The 27310-nt window shown below is 38.1% G+C and overlaps 3 protein-coding genes across 7 annotated transcripts in view; all 3 read right to left on the reverse strand.

Annotated features, from left to right (window-relative positions):
* Nucleotides 1-2510: 2510 nt before the first annotated feature.
* Nucleotides 2511-9376, reverse strand: zgc:92907 (uncharacterized protein LOC436733 homolog). The gene is made up of 4 exons (XM_052575294.1): nt 9180-9376; nt 8846-9008; nt 3027-3165; nt 2511-2907 (listed from the first exon to the last, which is right to left on the reverse strand). The coding sequence occupies exons 1-4, from the start codon at nt 9258-9260 to the stop codon at nt 2796-2798; spliced, it is 495 nt and encodes a 164-aa protein (XP_052431254.1). The 5' UTR covers nt 9261-9376; the 3' UTR covers nt 2511-2795.
* A 1377-nt stretch (nt 9377-10753) lies between these two features.
* LOC127971871 (ras-related protein Rap-2c) lies at nt 10754-14674 on the reverse strand. Its single transcript, XM_052575143.1, has 3 exons — nt 13776-14674; nt 12852-13156; nt 10754-11729 (listed from the first exon to the last, which is right to left on the reverse strand). Exons 1-2 carry the CDS (start codon nt 14046-14048, stop codon nt 12878-12880), a joined length of 552 nt encoding a protein of 183 aa, XP_052431103.1. The 5' UTR covers nt 14049-14674; the 3' UTR covers nt 10754-11729; nt 12852-12877.
* A 1131-nt stretch (nt 14675-15805) lies between these two features.
* The window catches only part of LOC127971870 (muscleblind-like protein 3), a 45636-nt gene continuing 34131 nt past the window's right edge, over nt 15806-27310 (reverse strand). For 2 of the 5 annotated variants that reach the window (XM_052575137.1, XM_052575138.1), the window contains exons 7-9: nt 25506-25613; nt 24490-24584; nt 15806-22104 (exon numbers count right to left, since the gene is read on the reverse strand). In XM_052575137.1, the coding sequence (XP_052431097.1) occupies nt 22087-22104; nt 24490-24584; nt 25506-25613 (221 nt within the window). In that variant the 3' untranslated portion in view covers nt 15806-22086. Of the gene's footprint in view, nt 22108-24489; nt 24585-25505; nt 25614-27310 lie in introns of all 5 variants that reach the window. The other 3 variants (XM_052575139.1, XM_052575141.1, XM_052575142.1) reach the window with 2 other exon arrangements.

A 27310-nucleotide genomic window follows, 5' to 3' on the forward strand; every position in this document is an offset into this window, starting at 1 on the left:
ATATCTCTTGTGTCACCTGTCTTGTGTCTTTCTGGTTGCGCACCATATAGACTACATCATTTTTTGGGAAGGGGCACCTCTGTTCCACTGCAGTGAAAGTGGGCTGTCCTGCTTATTAAACACCACTGAGAGGTTATAAAGTGGGTTTAGCTGCACTAAACAAATATAAGTACAAACAAATGAGCCACTGGTTTGGAAGGAATTAATCATGTCTGATGATATGTAACAGACTTATTAAATAGATCTAATACAATATGGAATAATGGATCATCAAGAGTCATTAACAGAAATCCTGATAGGGTATGAGGAAATGAATGTACTCAATTATTGGTTATTTACCAAATAATTATGTTTACATAAATATTCATTTGAGTTTAAATTAATCTATTATGCAAGAAGAAAAAAACTGTGTAGTGATAGAAGACAACTACTGTAGCAGAGCTGAAATCTGTTCCCTGGAATAATGGCCTGCTGGTCATATGAAAAATATTTGGCAAAATATGCTATGACTAACTGATAATCAAAAACATGAAGAGAGAAATAAAATAATAAAATGAATGATTCAGTGTTTGGTAAAGTCTCTCGTGCACACCAGCGCTTCATTTATTTGATCTGAAACAGGAAAACTATTTTACTATGAAATCCTACAAAGTGTTTTCTATTTTAATATATTTTAAAATGTAATTTATTTCTGTGATGTAACATCTTCCGTGTCACATGATCCACTGGTAATCATTCTAATACGCTGATTTGCTGCTCAAGAAACATTAATTATTAGTATAGATGTTATGTTATGCAGCTTAACATTTATGTGGAAACGGCCATCAATTTTGTCAGGACTCTTTGATAAATAGAAAGCTCACAAGAGCAGCATTTGTTTTTGAAAAAGTGTGGTTTCTTTCAGTGGATACATTTGTAGAAAATTGTGTAAACCTCAGATCAGGGTTTTTTAGAGGAATTCTGCAGCCTACACTGTAACTGTTCTCCATTATATATTCTGGACAGTCTTGTGAGGGATTATGTAGAAATCTGACAATAAAATAAAATAAAATCCAACTTATATCATCATCAATAATCAATATATATATATGCACACACACAGTTGATATCACAAAAAGAGAACAACCTGCAATTTGCTAAATTTCAAGATCACATATAAGTCCTATTTGAACGTATCCTATTGGGAGTAGAAGGGCAGCTTTTTAAGCATATTTCATGCACAGCATAAAAAACGTAAATTAGATATTTGAAAAATAACTGATCAAAATTGGAGAACACTTACCGAAACCCCAAGAAAATTGTTACCGTGGATGTGAAAATCCAGCTGAAGTGATTTTTTTGTGATTTGATATTTTCTACATAAAAACATCTTGGATAATTTAAACACATTCTATAAATATATAATTCGATTTTGATACTTCAGCCTGGATTTAACAGACAGGGTCACAATTATAAGACAACCATATTTAACGGGCAACATTTTATTCTTACTTTTAACTGAGATTGCAAGATGGCAGGCTGCTCTAAGGTGACTGAAATTCTGCGACAGGAGGTTGTCCAGATGAAGGCCAAAGGGATGACCCTTTCAGCCAGTGCACTGTCATTTCAAATCTGTAATTTCTCGAATACTGCAGCTTTACAATGACAGGAATTAATTCAAGTGCTCCAAAAAGGATGGCCGTCCAAGCAAGACAAATGCAAGAGAAGGCAGGATAATGCGGAGGCTCTCAATGGGGAATCCGTTCAACACTGCAGCAGGAATTGCTTGCCAGTCCATGCTGGGGAACCAGGGAAAGACTGAAGCACAAGTGCTTACAGAAGCCAGTGAAAGGTGGAGTATTCTACAACAGGAGATAAGCCTCTAGTACAGATACAATTATAGAGATACATGGCAGAGTGAACGCAAATGTTTCTCAGAACCTTCTTCAGTAACATGCAATACCTTCCCTGCAATCTCCCAGTCAGCCTACAATTTTCATGCAAGACCCTTGTCACACTGCAAAGCAGATAAAGCATTTACATTTGAACTTCATTTTCCTGCAACCCTCATAGACATAAAAATATACAGTATCAGAATCTCAAACCTCAAATCATCATCACATACACAAATTAAATTCACTAGAAAAACCGTGGAAATCCCCATCCAAACGCATATCTCAAGCTTTGTCTTTTAGAAAATCAAAACTAAATGCAAACATACAATCAGAATCCTCTTATACAAACAGTATTTACTAAGAATTATAATACCAATCTTGTGATGAATCATTTGCTCGCTTTTAGTATTTAACCCCATTGACCACAAAAACATCATTCAGCACAAAAAATGGTGTGTAATTATATACTTACTCAAATCATGCCTGAGTGACAGATGACTGTGGTCTAATACTACACAGGATGTTTACTACTGCGTGTTTCCTTTACAACTTCCACTTCTTTACGAATAAATATCTTGATAAGGAATCTGACATTTTCATTGTGACTTCATAGAACAAAATTATAAAGAACAAAACTAGGAAAAAATAACATTTTTATTAACAAATACTTTAATCTGAAATGTTAATAATAATAACAATGTTTAACTAAAATGTATTATTATTGTTAAATAACAGCTTTTTCATATTTTATATATTTTACAGTTGCATCATACCATAATTATTCACTCCAGTGCATTTATCATCCAAGGTCAATTATTAGTTTAATAAAAACCAGTTCTTCTCAAACAACATTGTACTCCTGAGGGTCCAGTGCGTGTTTTCTCATTAAAACAGGAACCGTCCCGGCTCAAGAGAGAGCTCTCAAACAAGTCCAACAGCCTTATCTAAAAAGCTGGCAAAGTTCTCCGGTTGACCAGGTGCATAGGTTGTCAAAGCAGACAGATCCATATCCCTCAAAGTCTGAGGCAGAGTACTGTGATGAAGGGTTAAAAGCACAAAAAGATGAACATTGGCAGTCAGCATATCAATTTAACAATAACAATTAACTTAAACACTAAGACAGTTGAGAAAGTGAATGCCGATAGAGCAAACCTGCAAGTGCAGTAGATAAGATGTGAATCTGCCTGTAGCTGCTTTGCGAGCTCCAGCTGGTGATTGTCCATTAATTTATCATTGACCACAACAAGGAGAGGTTTATTTGCTCCGAGTGCTTCCAAACAGCTTCCTGCTCCTGATTAGGACACAGCAGATATTATGACATATGGGGCCGGTTGCATAAACCTTGATTTTAAGACCAGTCTCTAGTTCAGACTTTTCTTTCTTCAAGATTGCTTTTTTTTTTAAGTCTGTTACCGTACATAAAAAGGCAGATTGGTTTACTTGGAACTCGAAAAATAACACACATTACCCCTTGGGACACAGTCTTAACATAGTGGCTGAGTTTATGCAACTGGCCTATGATCTAAAACTGAAAGTAGGTTATTATTAAAGTCAACAACAAACAAAACTATGTCAGATCAGTGGTTTTTAATCTTTAAGTCGCCAGGATGGATCCCAAATATTATTATGCGTAGGACCCTCACATTCTAAAATTTAAAATGCATCAATATATTTCCAAGTATAAAGACCCAATTCATACTGTAAAAAATTATATTATAATATCATAAATATGTGTAAAATATTATTCAATATTTAGTCTCCCCCAGGAAACTACCGTACTGCACTGTTAGATTTATTATTTATTTTAGTAGATAAAAAAAATACAGTGGAATCAGTGGAATATCAGTGGAAACATGAATATTTTATTATCTTATATTTATATTCCTCAGTATATGACCTACTGATCTGTTATCTGATGATTATTATAAAGGTTTTCCTTAATCTGCCTGCATCAAAAACAATAAAATTAACTTGTTTAGCGTATTTATGGAAAGCAGTTTTAACATTTAATCTATAAATGATACTAGTATCTATTTTCATGCTACTAGTACTTATTTTTTAGATACTAGTAACTTTTCCATTAAGTACTAGTACTTATTCATTAGCTACTAGTGCTTATTATTTAGGTACTAGTGTATTTTGTAAAGTTACTAGTACTTATTCATTAGATTCTGTTTTCAAGATAACAAACAAACGAAGCCAGTTAACCCTACTTAACAAATTAAATAAGTATATTAATTTTTTGAATTACGATGTGGTACTCATGTTTATGCAATGATCTGTTTAAATGAAGATATCTCCAAATACATTCTCACTAGTTCTTTGTGAAGTTGAATATATCTGCCATTATAATAATAATAATAATACATCAAACTTGTATAGCGCTTTTTTGGACACTCAAAGACGCTTCACATGGGGAAACAAACAAAACAAAACAAAACAAAACAACAAGGGTTTAGGGAAAAGCTAGTTTGAACAGGTGGGTTTTGAGTACTGATTTGAAGTTTGGCAGTGAGTCCGAGTTTCTGATGGATGTAGGGAGTGAGTTCCAGAGGGTGGGGGCAGTGATAGCGAAGGCTCGATCCCCCAAAGTCCGTCGGTTAGTGCGGACGATCGGAGCAAGGCGGTTTGTGCCAGCTGAACGGAGGTGGCGGGTGGGTTGGTGCTGTTCCAGGAGCTCAGTGAGGTAGAGTGGGGCCAGGTTATGGAGGGACTTATAGGTGAGGAGAAGGAGCTTATATTGAATGCGATAGTGAACAGGTAGCCAATGGAGCTGATGGAGAACGGGGGTGATGTGTTCTCTTGACCGGGTGTGGGTTAGGAGGCGGGCAGCTGAGTTTTGGATGTATTGCAGTTTTTGTAGTTGATTGGTAGGAAGTCCGTATAGAAGGCTATTGCAATAGTCAAGTCTTGAAGTTATGAATGCATGAATGAGAATTTCAGCTGTTGCCAAGGTAAGGGAGGGGCGAAAGCGGGCAATATTGCGGAGGTGGAAAAAGGATAGTTTAGTGATATGGTTGATGTGTGTTCGGTATGAGAGGGTGGGGTCCATTATGATGCCAAGGTTTCGGACAGAGAGGGAGGGGGTGACAATATGTCCGTCGATAAGGAGAGTAAAGTTCTGAATAGAGGAGAGGAGAGATTTTGGGCCCGTGATAAGAAGTTCTGTTTTACTGCTGTTGAGTTTAAGAAAATTATTGTCCATCCAGGTTTTAATGTCAGAAATGCAATCGGTGATGGTGGAGAGAATAGCCGGGGAGATGGATTTGGTGGAAAAGTAGATTTGGGTATCATCTGCGTAACAGTGAAAATGGAGTCCATGGTTGCGGATGATCTGACCGAGGGGAAGCATGTAGATGGTGAAGAGGAGGGGGCCGAGAACGGAACCTTGGGGGACGCCATGGGTGACAGGGGAGGTGTGGGAGTTGCAGTTATTAACAGAGACAAAATGTTGACGATCAGAGAGGTAAGATGTGAGCCAGCGAAGTGCTGTACCAGAGATGCCAATAGATTGAAGACGATGGAGAAGGACAGTATGGTCAATAGTGTCAAATGCAGCGGAGAGGTCGAGGAGAAGGAGGATGGATATGAAACCAAAGTCGGCAGCAATGAGGAGATCATTTGTGACTTTAAGAAGGGCTGTTTCTGTGCTGTGGTGTGGACGGAATCCGGATTGAAATGTTTCGAAGAGTTGAGAGGAGTGGAGATATTGATGGAGTTGTGTGTTTACGGCGCGTTCCAGAATTTTTGAAAGTAACGGAATATTGGAGATGGGTCTGAAGTTATCCAGATTGTCAGGGTTGAGGCCAGGTTTTTTCAGGAGGGGTGTGATGGATGCAAGTTTTAGCGGGGATGGAACAGATCCAGACGTAAGGGAAGTGTTGATGATGATGGTGATGAGAGGAATAAGGGTTTCTTGACAGCTTTTGAAGAGAGGAGAAGGGATCGGGTCAAGCTGGCAGTTTGAGAATTTCATGGTCGAAAGGAGTTTGAAGGTGTCAGAGGGAGACAGTGGAGAGAAGGAGGAAAAGCTGTGGTGTGTGAGCGGAGGGAGTTGATATTCAGAAGGAGGAGAAGCAGAGGAAGTGGATGCTAGTGAACAGTGTATTGTATGGATTTTGGTATGGTAGGATGACAGAAAGTTATTGCATTTGTCTATAGTGAATGTGGAGGTTATATTGTCCTTGGGTTTGGTCAGTTTTGCAAATGTGGAGAATAATGTGCGGGGGTTAGAAGAATTTGAGTGGATGAGTTGTGAGTAGAAATTGGACCGGGCAGTTTTGAGAGCAGAATTGTATGTGGTTATGGCGTGTTTGTAGGCTTGTGCATGGACAGTGAGACCGGATTTTTTATGGATCCTTTCAAGTTGTCTTTTTTGTCTTTTGAGAATGTGAAGATCTGGGGTGTACCAAGGAGCAGAGGTGGAGAAGGAGACTGAGGCAGTTTTAAGAGGGGCTATTTGGTTGAGGCAGGTGGAGAGTGTGTGGTTGTAGAAATTGACTAGATCAGAGGCAATCGGATCAGAGGGAAGTGAAGAAGTAGAGATGGCATGGGATATGGATGAGTTGAGAGAGATGGGACTAATAGATTTCAGGTTTCGAAATGTAATTGTTCTTGTGTGTTTGATGGTAGGAGAGGGGGTAATGACATCCAAGGTGATGGCCAGATGATCAGAAATTGTGAGGTCAGTCAATGAAAGGTTATGTATGGTGAGGGAGGGTGTGGAACAGACCAGGTCCAAGATATGTCCATGATTATGTGTGGGTGAGGTGACATGCTGGGTAAGGTTGAGGCAGTTTAAAATGTCCAAAAAGTCAGATGTGAATTTTGCTGTCGGAGAGTCGATATGAATGTTGAAGTCACCAATGAGGAGAACGGACGGAGAAATGGAAGACAGCTGAGTTACGAAGTCTGTGAAATCAGAAAGAAATGATGGACAAAGTTTGGGAGGGCGGTAGATGACTGCAGCAGTGAGTGATTGGGAACCAGGAAGTCTGAAAGCCAAGTGTTCAAATGAGGATACAGCCGGGATGGGGATGGGGCGGATGGAGATATCGCTGCGGTGAATAACTGCGATGCCACCACCTCGCCGGTCCAGACGGGGGTTGTCAATGAAGGAGTATCCAGGTGGGGTGGTCTGATTTAATGCAAAGTAATCCATAGGTTTATGCCAGGTTTCGGTAAGACAGAGAAAATCCAGTTTATTGTCAGTAATGAATTCACAGAGGAGCAGGCTTTTATTGTTGAGTGATCTTGTATTGAATAGCGCTGTCTTAAGAGGCTTTTGTTTTGAAATCCAAATGGCGGAAGTTGAGACGGGCAGGAGGTTAGATGAAGTCGCGTGAAGAGTGCGCGGATGACGTATGCGGATGTTGTTGTTGCGCCAGTTTCCAGGCTGGAGTGAACTTCGGCCGGACCAGAAAGATGGAATACTGTTTTCGGCACTGAAGTAGTAGTGAAGATTACGACGGGAGCCTCGGTGGATATAAGGGCGACGACGAAGAAGACAGTGTTGTTGCAGAATAGAGATGATGTCCAGTGAAGGAGGTGCGCGGTGGTTAAATCTGAGAAGCTGCAAGGACGTGTATCGAAGTGCCATGGTCAGAGCCGTAGATGACAGAAAGGCCAGCAGGAAAGTCATAAACAGTAGTAGCCGCATAGCTGACAGGCTGCTCCGGAGTGCAGGCCGGCCAGTAACCGGGCTGTAATCCACTGCTCGAGCAGAAAATAGCGGGGATGGGCCGAAGGCAACCCCGGGGGCTAGCTTGTTGATGGTCACAGCAGAATCACAACGTGACGGGCAGCAGATGCGGCGACCAGGCAAAGACACAATCCAGATCTTGAGGTAGGAACAGATACCACCGGTACTAAACAAAGTCAGTAGGTAAAACCGTTTTTGTTACAAACAAACTTTTTCGTCCGGAGTGAGAAGCGGCAGCCAAAACGCGCCAGCGTCCTCTCAGCGTCACCGGATGCAGCCTGTCAGCTAGTGCTGTTGGACTAGTGTAGACAACCAGCAAAAAAGGGAGTCATAGTTATTCTGTTTTTGATAGCATCTTTTAATTTCTGACTAGTAATTATTGCAATAGTGATTGGTATCTTTTTAAATATTACTAGTAAGCATTCATTAGGTACTAGTATTTATTTATTAGATACTGGCACCAATTAATTAGATACTAGTAACTATTTAATAGATACTAGTAGTTATTCATTAGGTACTGGTACTTAATTTATTAGACACTAGTATCTTCTGTATTTACTACTAGTAACAATTCTTATCTTACTAGGTAGATCTGCTTTTTTACTTATGATTAGTCCACGTGGCTACAGCAGAGCTCAATAAAAATGTTTTACTACACTAGCAACATTATGAATAAGAACTACTATCTAATAAATGTACACTAGCATCTATTGTATAAGTACTAGTATCTGTTTAATAGGTAAAAGTATCTAATGAATGTGTACTAGTTTCTAATAAAAAAGCAATAGTACCTAATGAATAAGTACTAGTGTATATTTAATAGGTACGTGTATCTAAAAACATATTTACTAGCACCTAATGAATGACTACTGGTACATAAAAATTTAAACACTAGTCACTAGTGGAATACATACTAGTCAAAACTGAATAGTTGATATCTAAATGATGGATCTCCATAGAAGTCAATGGCAAAATTGTAAAATTGGTTACTATTAACAATATAATAATTACTAGTCACCATTGAAATAAGTACTAGTATCTAATAAATAAGTACTAGTATTTAATAAATAAGTACTAGTATTTAATCAATAAGTACTAATATCTAATGAATAAATACGAGGAAAAAGCCATAGTTAATAGTGAATAAGTTTTCCTTATTCTAAAGTGTTACCCTACTAGTATTAACAGTGCGGTTTACAGATTAAATGCTACAACGGCTTGCCATAGTGTATTCAGTGTAGTGTTTGGTCCAAAGTTAGCTCTGACCCACCAGCATGACTGATAATCAGATCTGAGTGTCTCATGTCCTCGGCGATTGAGTCTTTGAAACGAAACACCTGAAGAGTCAGTCCTGGGCAGCTGTCTGGATCAGGAACAACTGAGCCTCTGCCGACCTGAAGCACCACATCTGTGTAGCCACGGCCGATTAATGCCTTCATTCAGAAACATGGAAAGGGCCATATAGTGAGCCAGGATGTATTTAAAACCTCACGGCTTATTGCTTTTAAAACTAGCTCACAAATACCGACGCTCATTTCAAGTATTTTTAACATTCAGCTTACGTTTCCTTTGCAGTTCTCACTATTTATGACTGACATTCTTACCTTCACGGATTCATCTGAAGTCACAGCGCCAATCAGATCATCGAAACTTGTCGTTCCGACAGTTACAAATACAGTTTTCATTATATCAGTGACAGCCTTTACTAAATGTATCAGAAAACAGACGTGAACAAAAATGAAAAAAGAAACAGTGAAGAAAAGATAAACACGAAGGGTCTCTTAACAGTCCATGCTTCAAAATAAAAGTCCTGCGGGCCTACTAGAGTCACGTGTATGATTTTAACATAATATAGTTGTATATCAAAGTATTTACTATTAGCCTTGTCAAAGGTGGGATTTATCTCGAAAATTATACCCCCCCCCCCTCTTTTTCGTCCTTTTCTGGAGTTTGAAAAAAAAGATAAATAATAATAACAAATATTTATATCTACATGACCCATTCCTACACATATTTTACAGTAAACACTGCACGTTTAAAATAAATATGAAAATCATATTCTAAAAAAATTATAATAATTTATTGTAGGTGTACATTGGAAGAATTGTGTTCACTTTAAATATAATTTTTCGTAGAAAAATGTCCTTTTTGACTGAACGAAGTCATATAAAAGCTCAAACTGTACCTCCAATGACCCATTTTTCTTATTGGAGCCTTTTATATGAAATACCGTTTTCAGCACCCTTCAGGTCCAGTCAGATGCCCTCAGAATGTTTCCAAGCGAGTGGCAAGATGACTTAAAATTATTTAAATAATAATAAAAGTATCATTAAACATATAATTACGTTAAAATAACTAAAAACATAATATTTAAAGTAAATAAATGTAATTATTTCCCCCTTAATTAGTTTAGTTTGTTTTGAACATACAGTTCTTGATATTTCTGGAATCACAAAATAAAAAATATGCTTTTTGTAGCAGTTAAGTACAGCTTCAAATATTCATTAATGTTTTTTTCTTTTCTTTTCTTTTCTTTTAATAACTTTATTATCTAAATCGAATCTAAATGGGATAAAAGTGTCTACTAAATGTAATGTAAATCAGTGTCAGACTGGAAAGTAAACTCTGGGTGACCTATGAGTATTCAGACTCCAGAAGCCACACTCATGATCACAAGCCTTGGAATACAGAAGTGTCTTGACAAGACACTCAGCCACAGCTATCTGATCAATTGCTGCAGATGGTCATCTTTCCAGCAGGTTTTCCCATCTCCACACAGAATGTTGCAGCTGTTACACTAGTCATATTGTTCTTGCCCATTTCCTAGACCACAGATGAGCAAAAGACTGAACCTTGGTTTTTAAACATTGTTAACACACTCCTGAACTTCAGTCATATGTGCATGACAAAACATTATGTATTTATGGCTTAAGCCCTACCCATGTCAAAATGTAACCTTTTTAAGAAGAAATTGAATGTTTTAGTTGGAAAACACTCTCTTCATCTGCTTAACTCTGCAACATCTGCTTAACTCTTTCTTCAAGCTCATCATGAGATCCTCACATTTCAGACATTGGGTTTCCCCCACAATAAGACAGTCTGATGGGAACTGATAATGGCTGATTTCCAGGCAATTCAAAGGTCATTATCAAAAGCCTATTGTGAGGTATTGCATGCATTGATTTGAAAGTTCTTTATTTAGTTGTTTTGGTTCAAATGTCTCAAAAATGTCAACGATAACCAACTTTGGCATTTGTACATTTTATGTGCTTACAGTGTTAAATTGTCAGCAGTCCATTCAGCACAGCATTGTGGATGTTGCTTTTGGCTTTTAAATTTCTATTGAAGCAGTGGTTGGAAACATGCCCAAAACATAACTGCAACTTCATGGGCACAAATGATATACAAGAGCCATGTTAGAAATGAAATGAGAAAACAGGAAAAGAAGTGACTCAAAAGGGGTTTCAGACTGGAATCATTTAAGGCATCATCAATGCTGTACTTTAGAAACAATGCATACTGTAGCCACAAAAAGCCAAAACAGCCAACAGAATATAAAAATGCAATATTTATCTATCTCTGTAATTAAAGACTTTAATAAATAGAGTCCTAGAAGAGAAAGCATACATACCAGTAGTTTAAAAATAATCAAAAGGGGGAAAAAAAAAAGAAACGTTAGATACTGAGGTCTCAAACCTGCATAATGGCTGTTACAACTTAATAATTAGATATCAAACTTAATATGTTAAAAGAAAAAAACAGGGAACATTTATAACGGAGCATCTCCAGGGGTATTATAGCCCTGAGCTTAACTGCTCGTCATAACCCTTTTCCCTATATAAGAAAAATAGCTATTAATAGCCCTGTCACAGATATCCCCATTCCCAAAAGTTTTCTGTGCTCCAGTTCACAGACTTGATTTGTTTCCAGGTAACCAAAACATAACTTGAAGATAGTGTATATGTGCTCTACAATCCAGACCCGGTGGATTTGAGTTTTGAAGACCCTGCGATGATTTATTTCCAGACAGCCAAGCCAAGCCTCGGCCAGATGTCTTCAGTGTCAGAGTTCAAGGGGCTCAGTGGCACAGGCGTGGCTCAGAGGGTCGTACGAACAGAGAATGGTTCAAGAGAGCGTCCGTCTGGATCATGTGTCTAAGAAACACAGAAATGACAAATGTGCTGTAGTCACAAGAAAAAAAACCACAGATCCAAGAGTGGGCGTGGCCATTTCTAACTTTAATGTGCTTGGGCGTTACCTTGGCTGTATAAAACACTTTTGTTATTCTCCTTGATATCGCAAACTGGTATTTCTTATTATTGTAAATTCTTGTAATCATTCTTAAAGGGACAGTTCACCCCCAAAAAAGAAAATTTACATTTATTCACTCTCAGGTTGTTTGAAACCTGAAGTTTATTTTTTCTGCTGAAAACAAAAGATGATATTTTGAAGAATGTTGGTAGCCAAACAGTTGCCGGTAGCCATTGACTTTCATTCTATGAAAAACAAACAAACAATGGAAGTCAATGGCTACCAGCAACTGTTTGTCTACCAACATTTTTTTAAATGTTGTCTTCATAACATCGCTTTAACACATTGGTTTGTAGCACAAATATGTTGACCATTTGCTGCATTTTATTATTCTATGTTTATTTATCCATAGTGGCTAATGTAAAGGAATTTAAGAACATTCACGTAAAAAAAAAAAAAAAAACTAACTTCTGAAGGTGGATAAAATGAGATCTATAGCATTGATGATACTATGAACATGATACTATGCATGGTCTTTGGAATTTAACTTACAAATAAATAAACCGGTTTGATGTAAAATCTGTTTGTCTTGGATCCTCTTACATAACGTTTGAATAAGACTATAAAAAACTGTTTACATAAAGACGCCTTTAAAATGGCACTTCTGGTTCATCCTAAAATTCTCCAGAAGACCATTTCCTGTTTTGCGACATCACTTTCCATTCAGGATGTTCTGTTTTCCTCTTTATTCACAAAGATTGTCCCTGTTCTCATGTGCCTGAGTGCTTGTTCAGACAGCGCTGTTTCTTCATGCTTCACCTCATTGGTATTGGGATTAAGCAATTTAACTCTTCATGCCACATTCTTGCTGTGATGCAATGATAACAGAGTTGAGTCAGCCTAGAGAGCTGCTATCCTCAATTTTAATTTATATATATGAAATATCAAGCATCATAACATATGAATGCACCAGAAAGCCTGATTGTTGGTTTGTTTTTTTCCCTCATGTTTCTGTGCTTTCATACCTGGACTGAAAGTAAGTCCAGGCCGCTCATTGCACGACGCAGGCGGTGCAGCATTGCTCTTGCTTCTCGGGCAAAGTGGTGTAGTTCATCTGCCTCACAATCTCAGCGAACAGCTCATCAACCATGCTCTTGCTCTTGGCCGAGGTCTCTATGAAGGGGCAGCCCCACTCTTGTGCGAGGGCACGTCCGTCAGTGCCCGCCACCTCCCGCTCGGACTCCAGGTCCACCTTATTCCCCACCAAGATCAGAGGCACCTTCTCGAAGCGCTTCACACGAACGATCTGGTCCCGCATGGGTCTGATGTCCTGCGGAGCAGAGAGAGAGGGTAATGTATAATACATAAGAAATGTAAAACTCAGGACACCAAATAAGTCAGTTTATGGAGAAATTAACAGTCTTAAAGTTGCAGATCTTTTCTTCTGTATTGTAACGTGCAACCAAGGGAAACAGATTAATTTTGGGGCGGGGCCTTGGTTCTGTGATTTGATTTTGAGAGAAATACACACAAACACACACCCATATATATATATATATATATATATATATATATATATATACATACATATATATATATAGAGAGAGAGAGAGAGAAAGAGAGAGAGAGAGAGAGAGAGAATGACAAAAAGTGGATCTGTCAGATCATCAGGGGTGGGAATAGTGCATTTGAATATAAGAAGTTTCAACCTGTTGCATGCATGTCATAAAATACTCTAAAATAAGACATATTTTTGATTTCCTGTCATGTACAGTTTGCCAGAGATGACTAAGATCTGGTGTTCTCCTAAATCACAGAAATCTCCTTGCCGGAGTGGTTTTCTGACTTCAGTTGTGGTAATATGGCAATAGCGGTAAGGATGTCCTAATCTAAACCTCAAAAGTCTATTTGTTGTACTAGCTGAGCCAGACATGAGATGCAATACTCACCTGAAATGACTGCTGATTGACAAGGCTGTAGACTAGAATGAAGCCTTGCCCATTTTTGATGTACAGATCTCTCATGGACGCGAACTGCTCGGTCCCAGCGGTGTCCAGGATCTCCAGCACCGATGGGGACGAATCCACCTCGATCTCCTTCCTATAGAAGTCCTCAATGGTCGGGTCATATTTCTCTATGAATGTCCCGGTCACAAACTGGACCGTGAGTGCGGATTTGCCCACGCCGCCGCTGCCCAACACAACCACCTTATACTCCTTCATTTGCAATGGTCCAGGATTAAGCTACAGCTAACTTTATCTGTTCAACAACGGCCATAAAAACATAAAAATCCCACTGCACTTCTTATCGCGGCGTTTTCTGAGCAAAACAACAACGGGGGAGCACTTTTATCGGTTTAGAGGAAATCAAAGCCACAGATTCAACAACGGACGAGAGTGTTTGCTCTGGGTGAATGTCTAGCTAAATCCACAACGTCCCTCCATCTGAGCTCTATCGCCATTCGGATGTTTTCATCCGAGAGTTTGTTAGCCACAGAGGCGTTGTAAAACACATATATTGTGTAAAGTCGTGTCCATGTTTGGCGTTCGTGTGAATGGAGCGCTACATGACTAGCGTTAGCTGGCTAACGTTAGTGGTTCGCAAAGAGAGCGAGGCTACACTCACATAAAAACGGTCGTTTCTTGCTTTAATGCCGCTTTTGAGTGACCGGGTCTAGTTTTTTTTGCTCTTATGTCCTTAACTCATACACGCCGCCTCGGAGTCCTGGATTTCCTTCCTTTCTTTTGCCTCTTTTCCCCGGCCCGCCTATGCTGATCGGCCCCAGACAGCAGCAGTGGCGCTCCTCTCTCACGCGAGCGTGAACAACGAATTGGTCGGTTGAGTCGAATCTCTTCAGTGAATCGGTTGAATTGATTCACGGATTAGGCGAATCGGACTGAATTGGGCCCAAGTGGTTCTCGGGTAAATTTTGCATAGGTCAGTACATTTAAAACATGTTCAATTTGTAATAGCATTTGGAAACAAGGGTTTGATTAATGCTTTATTATACCAATAATGCATATTTATCTTTTACATGACTTTGTTTAATAAAGAAAACTCATTATAGAACCTATTGGCTATTAGAAAACTTTTTTTGGTTGTTTTAAGGACGTTATGACGCAATTAAGCTCTGACACCAACGGATAGGTTTTTTGAATCGGTTCTTTGAAACGAAGTGTTTGAAAGAACCGATTCGCGGAAATAAGGCGGCCCCTCCGAGGAGCTTCTCTTTCTCAAACTGACCAATAAACATCCGCCGGAAATCACATCACTCTAACAAAAATGTGAGTTAGAGGATGGCAATTTTAAAATAATTTAAATTAGTTTCATTTTTGTGAATCAATCCACTATCATCTTAAGGGAAATTAGTGGCAACATTTTTAAATTAGTATATACAGTATGTTTGCTAAAGCTGGAATCTAATTACTGTATATGACTTATTAAATAATTAATATAATTCATAATAATATTGGTATTTTTAGTGTTATTTTTGTATTAATTAAAAAATATATATATATATAAAACCCTCCAATATATTCTACACTGAGACTATATTTACAGACAGATAAAGTGTAACTATTTAGGAATAAGTATTTTATAATCTGAGGCCTTTATAGCTGGAAGGAAACCTAAGCTGAACATGTCCAAGACACAATCATATTGTAAAATAAGATCAAAGAAAAGAAAAATGGAAAACAAGCCATCAATGAACATACTGTATATTGTTAATATCGCTGGCAATTTAAAGCATATGGTTAAAGACCGGCCTCTTTTAGTGGACTCACCTTGTGAATCAGGAAAATGTTACAACTAATGACATTATCTTGGCACTTCCAGTGTTTGGAATAGTTTTGTACAGTTAATAAAATTAACTTAAGACACTGTAATTCTTAAATCCAATTATTTGTTTTGTTGACGTCTCTGTAGAGCACTCTGTGAATACAACCAGGAAAAACACACAGCAAACACGGTCCAAAGGTGCCTTTAAGTGCTTTATTAAAATGTCAAACAAAAAAGAACAGAAATCTTAAGTATGTATATATTCCATACATTTATATCGCAAAGGGATTGACAAGAAGCACAGTTCTTGAAGCACATACAAGCACAATAAGCTAAATAGAAAGAGAAGCATTTCATATAAAGAGTCAAAGCATTCAGTTGTATCTTGTCCTACAGTGGGAGAGAGAGGAATCTATTACATATGGCTTTGAAACAATGTAGACATTCTTTGAACGGTTCCACACACACAATAGCATTTACACAGGCATCAGCGTCTGCCACCGAACGTCAGCCGATGCCTTTAAAGGGACATAACCTCTGCATCAATGAGCGATTTCATTCGAAACTATACAGCTTTGTACAACATTAATGTGATGCTCCGGTCTCAGGGACTTCTACACGTTAAAACAAGAACCATTGATGTTAGGGTTCCAGTCACAGAAATGATGATGACGTGACTGAATGCAGAGCACAGTTATGTGGAAGTCTAACCTGAATGGCTTTCTCGACAGACCAGTCCTTTCACATCACACCGAATGTTTAGGCACAGGATAATGGACAGCAGAAGAGTGTTTGTCGATTTTCTCTGTCAAGCACAGTGGTAAAAGGAGCACCCCTATGTTTGCATTCAGCTTCTGGATGCAAGTCGGGACCCTTTAGTCTATGCTAAGTCCTAAGTGCTACCTCAGCTTTACAGTCAAAAGGCTGAGGACCATAATCGATTGGTCCAAAGGTGCGTCAATATGCAAGAACCTACAAAAGACTCAGTCTCTCCCTCACTAATAGGGCAAGTGCCATGGCAACAAAATCATTGGCTTCCAAAGCAACTGTAGAGCACAGAATGTACAAGTTTTCTTCAACAGAGGGTTCTGTCTGGCGATTTCACATCGGATTTTTGGAGCAATTTTGATTGAGGATATCCTGTGAGATTTTCAGGTTATTTGTTGGTCTTGGTGAGTGCACAAGAATGGAAAACTGAAATATGTTATTTTGTGTAACCTGCAGCAATGCTATCCAGCTGCGGTCTGACCCTGAGGTGCTCTTTACGCTGCCCTCCTGGTCTTTCAGTAGGGGGCAGATTGTTATTACCTCACCACTTTCAGCGCGTCGAAACACGTTGGCTGTTCTTTGGTTTCTGGACCTCAGGATCAGACGCGAGCGGGCACAGTGCTCAGGACGCTGCGCTTTTGTAAGCTACGCAAAACTACAAAGCCTTTTTTTGACATCATTTTCTCCGCAAAATGCAGTATCATGCTTAACGATGAGAACGAGGGCATCAGCAAACAGAACAAACAACAAATTCCTCGACACCCCAGCGAAACAGCATCTATCTCCTCGACAACCCTTTAAAAGGATAACTGTTTACCTGTATTTCGAACGATACAGACATTTGATTTGAATCTGCTCTTCTACATATATATATTCATTCATCTATGTATATTCAAAATAAATTCTGAATATTTTGAATCAGATATGTACATAAGTGCAAACAAGGTGAATAACACACATTCGTACACCGATGGGGTGACGCGAGTCACCAGGTCCCAGCACAGCTGGGGTGCAGTCTGGGTGGGCCAGAGGGGGACAGAGACTTAAATCAGGGGCTCACGTGTGGCTGATACCGTCCCGTTTCTGACATCACAGGGCTACATTTTTTTTATAAAAACCGGCAAACCTTTTCAGACCAAATATGAGACTAGAAAGTCTCTTTCCCCCAAATTGATCCATCAGATTAGTTCAAAAGCTCAGATGCTGTTTACGTAAAGATCTGGTTCTTATCTAAAAGAGATCAGCAACCCCAATAGAAAAATAATAATCATTAAAACAGAAAAAACGTATGATGTCTCCAAAGGGCCTTTGGACATAAAGTATCTCACAAGTCTATATATATATATATATATATATATATATATATATATATATATATATATATATATATATATATATATATATATATATATATATATATATATATACGTTTTACAAAATAGTCAATCATCTCTTTTTCCAAGACAACTTAAGAACACATTCCCTTTCTGAATAAGTTAACGTTGTACATTATTTCACTTGAAGTGTGAAAAAATTCACAATTAAGATATACAAAGGTAGCCATGTTGTAGTTTTGTTGCCATAGCAACAAGAACTTACTATCATAGGTAACAATGAATCTATCATTGTATTACATACAAATGTGTATATTGATATATAGATATATAGATTAGGTAATTTTTTTTACATCTTAAACCACTAACTGCACAAACTATGATGTAGGTTATTCAGATTATTTTCATTTCATGCGATGACAGACTTTACGATGTAAGGTAAGGTAAGACGAGTAACGCTAATGATCAAACTCAAACTACCATTGACAACTGTGTCAAAACAACACCGGAACATGACTGAAGTCGTGAGGGTATAGTTAAAACAGGTACTGTTACAAAGGTCAATAATGTGAAAAACTAGAATGACGTTGATGATGCATTTGTAATACGTACACAGATTTTTCTAGCTAACTACTTTATGCAGGTATGCACACTTCTTAAAAAGTGAGTACTTTAAATGCTAAAGCCCCAGATGAGGCACATTGTTTTTTCTTTATCAAGTATTTCGTTGATTCCAGCTGGATTGCAGTTGGAGAAGGCATATTTCTTTATATGAGAGAGAGAGAGAGAGAGAGAGAGAGAGAGAGAGAGACAGAGAAAGGAGCTTCTACACCTTGGCTGGGCAAAGGAACTGAATTACAAAACACAATCCAAAACATCAATAAACAGTAGAGATCGTTCCTAAAGGAATCCACACGTACTTGCCCCAATATTTCTTAAAACAACCTTAAAACACATGAACATTATACAGAGATGTTTACAATACAGATACCACTTCAGTTATAACACACTATAGTATCATCTCGCTCTGATTTCGTCTTGGTGCAGACTACCGCTTTATGATATCATTTAACTTGTGTTTGGCCTACATAGTGTGTGTGCTGGTCAGCAAAAAAAGTTGCAATGATGTTTTTAGGTCATAAAATCAGCTTTATGACTCTCTCTCTTGGGGTTACGCCATTGAAACAACATGGCTGTCCCAAAGGAGACAACAGTTTAGAGAAGGGTCTTTGAGATAAGTGATGAAAAACGCTTTTTCTGTCTCTTTTTGTACATCAACAGTGGGATGGCATTGGGAGGCTTTCACTTCCTTGATATGTTGAGAAAGGTTGTAGGTTTTTTTTCGAGAGAAATGGTGAGACAGGCATCCAAAACCTCTCGTGACATTCTCGCTGTCTTAAATGTCACATTCATATATGCATGTAAAGGCCCACGGAAGGGGTTCGTAAATGAAGCTTTGGCTGATGAGGGCTCTAAGTACCCAGTCTGAAAAGAATCAAAATTTTTCCTTTAATTGTAACATGTCTACACGAGAGCCGTAGCTTTCGGCTCACAGTCCAAATATTCAGATGTCACACGGTCATCTACGCCCTTGCATTTTAGAGTCTGCCGACTTGTGAAAGTAAGGACACAGTCAGTGATTTAAACCTGTTCGCACATGAACACAACAAACACAAGAACAACTTATAGAGTTCAATCGGCCATCTATCTCAAAGTCAAAATGGGCAAAGAAACTCCACTAATGGATTGCAGACCTCTTTGTATCATCCATCTGACACAGTTTTTCATGTTTCCTCCATGGATAAACTATCAATAATGTATTATGGCAATAATCTAATAGAGCTCTTGGTTGGCACAGACTGGAACTCTATTAGCGGTTGCACACTGATGCAGTAATAAAAACAGCTGCTGGAAACCACCCTACTGTCAGTTTCCCAACTGTAGGACTCGCCTAATGAACGGGGGCGATAACGGAGATGTTTCAAAACAAAGCACAAGACAATAGCTTGCTCCAATAGGTTTAGATTTGTCGCTTGGGTGGGCACATTTGCAATATTGAAATTTGAATCCATCTGGCTCATGACCTTGGCATGTCAAGGCCTGATTGTGCAGTCTGAGATCTCCAGTGATTGGCACAAGGCGACCTGTCTGGAAGTCACTGGCACTAAAGCAGTGCACTTGACACGTCTGCGAAGGGGGTCGCATATGCTGCTGAATACAGCAAACTAATGGGAGAGTCGCTGGATATTCAAATCAGGTACCAGTCTGAGACTTCTAGAAAGGATTTTGCATATCTTGTAATTTTAATAATCGGGATTTAACATATGTGTGCCAATCTGTTATAAATATAAGTGTGTAAAACACTAAGCATGGAATTTAAAGAATCATTTTGTCAAATAATGGACACTGAAAACTGATCTTAGAGTAATCAGGGATGAACCAATCATGGCTGAACAAAAAGAGACGAACAGACTGTCACACAGCAGGTGGGGCAGAGCATGGATTTGGGCAGAGACAGTCCAGCCATCAGAAGGGGTTTGTCTACAAGAGACAGACATAGCAATAGGGTGAATCTTATGAAAATGTCACATTTCACACCAAAATCAAAACGATGAAAATTCGGTTTTGCATCTCCCTCTTTTTAAATTTTCATGACAATTAAACTAGGTTTCCGTAATGCATATGTTTTTGCATTGGAGAAATTGCATTTGTTTTCATCCTCTATAATTTTCACTACTACAACATTTTTTACTACTTTAAAATGTTTCTCTTTTTTTGTAATATAATTGCTTTTAGTATTATATTTTGTTAACAACAGAATTAGAACAAATGTAACCGTGATACTTAAAAAAATATTTCTTTGTAATTATGTAGTTATTTATTGCACATTACAGTGATAAAATTGAGATTTGTTGTATTATGGTAATGACAATAGGACTGCTTAATTATCATAATAGTTTTTTTTGTCTGCTTTTGGCATGAAATATGACTGGGAATATGACTTTTTGATGAAATTCACCTAATGACTAAAAAAAAAGGACATATATATTCTACAAAGGAAATATATATTCTACAAAGTAAATAAGCATTACTATTTCTTTTAAATCATTTGAATATCCAGGACATCAGACAATAAGAAATATTTGCAAGAAACATTCCAGCTGGAATAAAAATAAAGTCCAGTTAAAATGTTCTCAACGAGATATACATCCTGAAGGCCTGCAATCAGACCTTAAATTTCAGTGTGCATCACACTGCGCAACAGGAAGTGCTCACATTTAGTCTGCTTAAGGCAGTTCTATTTTTAAAATGCAGGTATGAGTATGTGAGATGTGAGATCTCGATGTGGAGCTTGAAATGCGAGGTGAGATACTTCAGGCATGAATAGTAACACTTATCTCAATAGACCAGTTTTAGCCTGTTGGAAAGTCATTAAACAAATAATACTCTTTCAAGAAAAACTCACAACAACATACATCCCTAAGTTGATGGAGGAACGACACATTGATTCTGAAAGGCTACACAGGTATACTTTCTTAGTCTATGATAAAATGTGAGTCAGCTGAGTACAGAAGAACTGGGGGGGGGGAAAGACGTCCACACACTTCAGAACAATGACATTTTGAAAACCTCTTAACGAAAAACCTAAATCAGTTATCATGAGAATCAGTATCAGATTATCTTACAAAAGTGTCACTCATTTTTTGACATTTTGAAATGCAAACATGAAATAAAACATGCCATTTTCATCAATCATAATAAAATGTGAAAGAAATTACCACCACCACCAACACAATGTAAAATTTCTTTAGGTGTCGCTCTCACACACTCTGGGTTTTCACATTCTACGACGGAGAAACATTCTGCTGATGATCTGGAACGACTCCACCTCTTACCGTACATCAAACGAGTCGGCTCTGAAATCTAATGTTCACCTCAAGAGAATTCACTCTTCTCAGCTAATTGGTTTGCATGTATTCATATGGCTGTGAGTTACGAGAGCGCTCCATCTCCTGATTCAGCATCCGCCTGCTCCTTGCATCGAGATGGCATGCTTCCTTAAACAGTTGTAGGTCCAAGCTTAAGTATTGCCTGTTTCAATATCAACAAACCTCTGTTGACGTCAAATGAAGTGAGAATCTCTGATATGAGGATGAATGTATTGCCCGTTAAGGATGTACAGATTAGGCACACGTTTTGTTGCATTCATTTTTCTGTTGTTTGGGCACATGTTGCATGAGAGATGGGCCTGATTAGGTTGTGGGATTGTGGGAGAGGCTTACTGGATTCAGCGTCATTGGTGCAGCCACCAGGAGTTTAGGAACGGGACAGAAATGGGCCTCCATGGGAACGCACTGGAGGTCGATGGGGTCGGCGCTCAGTACCTCGGCGGCGTCTACTGGAAGACAGGTACAGACAGCCCAGAGATAAGGAGGTGAACCGCAAAGAATATGCAAAGAGAATATAGTCAATTCTTATCTTATCTACTCCAACATCGAATCCGCAGTTCATTTCGAAAATGAGAAAAACAATTACAAGAGTATGAATAAATATTGTGCCATATGATCAAATAATGCATCAGTTATCTTGCAGACCTGCATTTCCACAATCGTAATTTTGTGAGACGCATTTCGGCAAAAAAAGCAAGCGAAGCCGGAAATGAGTGCGGACACCTCAGGTCTGTGCAGCATTATTGGTCTTTACCTGAACTCCAGAATTACTATTACAATCTAAACTAGAGCTGAAAACCACACCGCCAAAACATTTTGGCAGCTTACATAATGCTAAACACAGGGTTCCTACGCATTTTCCCTTTCATAGTAAAAAATATGATTAAAAAGAAATGATTCCCAATATTGAATTCACAATTTGATGCTCTCACAAAAACTAGCCTTACCTAAATGTCTCTAGTCAGTACTAATAGCAGTAGAATTAAATGGTTCTTGGTACCATAGGAAAAACTATTGGAACTACTTAATTTAGCTATTCGAGTTAATACATTAAAACAGCATGTAGACTGATTATTTAATTAAGAAAACACTACTTTAAAAATGTCAAGTAAAAGCCACTAATGAAATGAAGAACAAAATAACTCATTATATAGGACTAGTGGCAAGTCTATTACTTTTCATTTACACCTCAAGATATCAGTTTTTTTCTCCCATCCGCTGCTATGGTCATCACGGTGACAATCACAATTTCAGATTCAATCCCAGATTTAAATATGATTATCACTCCTAAAAAAAATGTATAGGCTCAACAGACATATTTGTGATTGGCTAAATGCTTAAAAAACAATTGTAAATAGAAACATTTGACACTATTCACAAACACGCCAAGCACCTGAATAGAAATATTTATAATTCTATTATGTTTGACTCACTTTCACACTTTTTTATGAAAAACAGAATAGGGAAAATAGTCTGTGCTATATATATACTGTATCTAGATCTGAAAATTACTAAAATCAAATTCTATACTTTTCTAAACTGCGTAAGAACCCTGTAAACAATCCACAATGTAGCTCTTTAAGAAATAAAGAGGCAAGCAAAACATGTTTTTTCGGAAAGTTTGTCCAGGTCAGATTCTGCAGAACACACGAACTGAACAGACTAAATGGTGAACTTCAATTTCCCTTAAAGGTACATTTTAGACAATGAAGGAAGGAAAGACAAACAAAAATTCAGAGAACTGTCATCTAAAAACAGACACCCACATCATATTCACAGAAAAACGCAGAGGACACAAATACCATCTCACTCTATGTGAGCCACAGAAACAACTTGCTCCAGTGCAGAATTCCTAAAACACGGTGAAGGGGGAAGAAAAGACAATGAGCTTTTGAAATTTATCACTTAAAGGGATAGTTTGTTCAAAAATATACATTCTGTCATCATTTACTTGCCCTCATGTTGTTACGACTTAACAAACGACCGCAAAAATGATCAATTAAACCACTTAGAATCAAATCAGTACAATTCATAATTCAACCATTCAACTGATTTACTGAAGAGAATGAACTAAAAAATAATAATCATTTACATTAAGTCATTTAGAAGAAGCTTTTATCCAAAGCAACTTACAAATGTGGACAATAGAAGCAATCAAAAATAAAATAAAGTCATTTGAGAATCAGATCAAATAGTTTACTGAAAAGAACTGAAACAAGATTCATTCAATTATCATTTAAGTAATCTGGGAATCTAATAAAACTGGCTATTTTATCATATAAGCTAACATTTAACTTCAGAAAACTTGACATAAAATGGTACAGTGCCTTGCTGTTATTTATTTTCCTTTAATGTGGTCGCTATAAACTGTTGTTGTATGCAAAGAGCTGGCTAATGATTCATTATTAATGTCTAATGTTGTGAATGAAAACAATAACAGCATACAGGTTTGAAACAACATGAGGGTGAGTAATTAATGACAGAAATGTTATTTTGGGTGAACTATCCCTTTAAATGTAGCTGTTTGCTCTCTAACACAGCGAAGAGACTGAAACAGACAGACAGAAATGTGAACACACGGACACATGGTGGAACCGGGACATTGTGCTCCTCACTGGTCCATAGAGAACTCAAGGACATTGGAATCGTTTGGAAATTCCATTTGGAATTGGAGAACAGTTGCATTAACATTATCTTTACTTGGATAACACAATCAGAGTTTGCATTTCGATTTTCAAGTCTATATATAAAAACAAAAGCATTATTGTCTATGGACCAGAGTCGGATGCTTTACAGCTGTAAAAAGGAGAGGCCAAAATGAAGGGGCAAACCTGGTTGGAGGTGGCTGATTCAGCAAAAGGAACATTGGTGACTGGGGTCGTAGCCGACGAAACAGTGGAAGTGGTGGCACCGTGCATCATGGGAACTTTTTTCAGGCGAGTCAGACAAGAAACAAGGGAAGGGGGAAGGTGGAGGGGAGGAGGAATGTTATGAGTACCATGACATAATATGCCAGAGTCATGGCAGCTACGTCTTCATGTACTGCAAAGATGATGTATTCACTCGAGTACAAACATGCAAACAGAACTTCAAAACATCTTGTTTCGTTACCTTTTAGCTTAGAGAGTTTTATCCGATCACAGTTACATTTAGATAAAACTATTAAGGGTAAAATAAAAACATGGCCATCATCAAAATCACAAACATTTGGAACAGACGGGAACGTCTGACTGTCATATTTTGATGGTGGCAGACAATGGATAAATATACAGTAAGGAAAGAAGGGAAATGTAAATATGCAGTTCATTCCCATTCAAGATTGCCTTAAAATAATATGACACTCTACTTCTTTGGTTGAGAGTTAACCTGATAATGAAAGACATAAACGTTCTACAATACTTGTAATCAAATACAAGTATTAAATCTAATAAAACCAGTTGAAGTTAAAGAGATAAAGGTCATATTATAAGGAAAACTGCAAATTAACACAGCATGGTATGTACACAGCATACAGTGCATCACGGATGTCAAATAATGTCATAAAACTTAAAAATACAGGCACAGGCACTCACTGGCACACTCACTGGTTCAGCACAGATCTAGTGTTTTGACCGGATTGTTACCAGCTAAACGACTGTAAAGGACAAATTTAACTTGGCCAGCTAAGAAAGGAGAGCATTGTTCATCTATGGGCTTGGAAGTGTGTGTGCAACTGCATTTCTGGTAGGGTTATTTTGGGTTTGTTAACACTGAAAGTGAGCAGGGCTGATTTCTACCTTTCTAAACAGGTGAATGGTAAGTTTGTGTGTGTGTTTGTGAGGGGAGGGGACCTAGACTCTACCCTCACCAGTATGTCCAGGCCCTGACAGGTAACGGCTTTGGGGGGCCCTGCAGCTGGTCCAGTCCCGCCTCTCCCAGCGGCCCTCTGTCATTGGGCCTGGGGGTTTGAAAAGGCCTATAACAGATTTCAGGAGGTGAGGGAGAGGAGAGGAGGAGGAGGAAAGGGCACAAAGAAAAAGGAACCAGTCTTAATGAGTCACTCTGAAGGCTTTGGCCTTGCTTGTTTGTGCCTGCACTGTGCCGTCAGCTGCACACAAAATCACACGCTCACATGCATGCACAAACGCACACGACAAGCCGAAATAATGAGAAAATGATAGGAAGCGGTCAAAGCAGACAGGCTGGGTGTAAACGCAGTGACAGACGGGTTGGGCCTCCAGTTTGAGACCTAATGAAAATGACTGTGTAAAGTGCACACGTTATGTCCTTGTCAATTTCAGTCCTGACCATTCCATATATCTTGTGATGATGTAAGAAGTGTTTCTTTTGACTATGAGCACTTTTTTAACTTTTCTCCTGAAAGTCAATAGTCATGTTTTGTGTTTAACAGTACTTTTTGGTAAAAATGAATGTGACGGAAATAAATTGCTAAAAAAAAAAAAAAAGATTACAAATCAAATATTCTGTTTATGAGTGATATATTTTAGTGGCTATGAACAATAGAATCATAATGTATAAATATATATATATATATATACACACATCAAAACAATCAAAATATTTTGTCCAAAAGTGATATTTAATGTTGTCTACTTTTATTTATTTGATTAGCATCTGTAAACAATGTACTTATAATGCGTTTAAAAATTATATTATATATACAATTGATTTGAATTAATGATTTGTAATTATTTTCTCAATTATTAAGGAAATGATTTATGGTCAGTTATATTTATAAAAGTTTATAATATTACTTGTTTTTTTAGATTTACCATACATGTGAAATGATGTAATTCATGTTGTTTCATGTTATAATGAAATTTCATTATTTGGATTGGATGTCTGGGTCTAGGACGAAAAACTAAACAAAAAAACAATGTAATCTACATGTAATAGACATGTGAAACGTAGCAAAAATAAAGGGATGGTACATTTTAACAAAAAACAAAACCCCAAACCGAAGGGAAACCAAAATAAGCAAAACAAAACAAAACAACATCAAACCAATCAAAAAAAAAAAAAAAAAAACAGAGCAAAACAAAACCGAGCAAAACAAAACAAAACAAAACTGAGCAAAACCAAACCAAACAAAACAAAACAAAACAAAACAAAACAAAACAAAACAAAACAAAACAAAACAAAACAAAAGTGCCCAAAGCAGAAGAAACACCCCATGATACAGTGCTGGGCCTGCTGGGAGTTAATCGTGGATCACCCTCCTGTCTGCCACAGATCTGAGATGCTGCTTTAAGGAAACTGCTCATTCAGAGAGACTGGGAAGTGACCTACCAATGCCTCCAGATGGAGCCATGCAGAATACGGAGCCTGCAACACCATGCACAAAGAGCCCAGGAGAAGAGAGACCGAGGAGGATGGAGGAGTGGAAGAGATGCAGAGAAAGGGGAGTGAAAGCAGCATGAGAACAAGACAAAACAACTCTGAGTTAGTGACACACAGCGAAAGAGAAATGACCGTCATTATGGGCGAATTGGTGGCGAGATGGAGACTCGGACACAAAGCAGGGAGAAACCAAGAGGAAATGAATCACGCTGGTAGAAAGATCCTCATCAGGAGGGGGATGTTAACCTGGCCGTTGTTGTGCTGATACGCTTTCTTGTCTCATCAGCTGATTAGCCTAATGCTAACAAGTCA

Source organism: Carassius gibelio, chromosome B14, assembly GCF_023724105.1.
Source record: "Carassius gibelio isolate Cgi1373 ecotype wild population from Czech Republic chromosome B14, carGib1.2-hapl.c, whole genome shotgun sequence".
NCBI lineage: Eukaryota > Metazoa > Chordata > Actinopteri > Cypriniformes > Cyprinidae > Carassius > Carassius gibelio.

Excerpts from the sequence above, each read along its gene's own strand:
- zgc:92907 (XM_052575294.1), bottom strand. The coding sequence starts at position 9,260 with ATGAAAACTGTATTTGTAACTGTCGGAACGACAAGTTTCGATGATCTG. Across the intron at positions 9,009-9,179 it reads CTTCAGATGAATCCGTGAAG|GCATTAATCGGCCGTGGCTA; the intron begins GTAAGAATGTCA and ends TTCTGAATGAAG. Across the intron at positions 2,908-3,026 it reads CTTATCTACTGCACTTGCAG|TACTCTGCCTCAGACTTTGA; the intron begins GTTTGCTCTATC and ends CCTTCATCACAG.
- LOC127971871 (XM_052575143.1), bottom strand. The coding sequence starts at position 14,048 with ATGAAGGAGTATAAGGTGGTTGTGTTGGGCAGCGGCGGCGTGGGCAAA. Across the intron at positions 13,157-13,775 it reads TCAATCAGCAGTCATTTCAG|GACATCAGACCCATGCGGGA; the intron begins GTGAGTATTGCA and ends TCTGCTCCGCAG.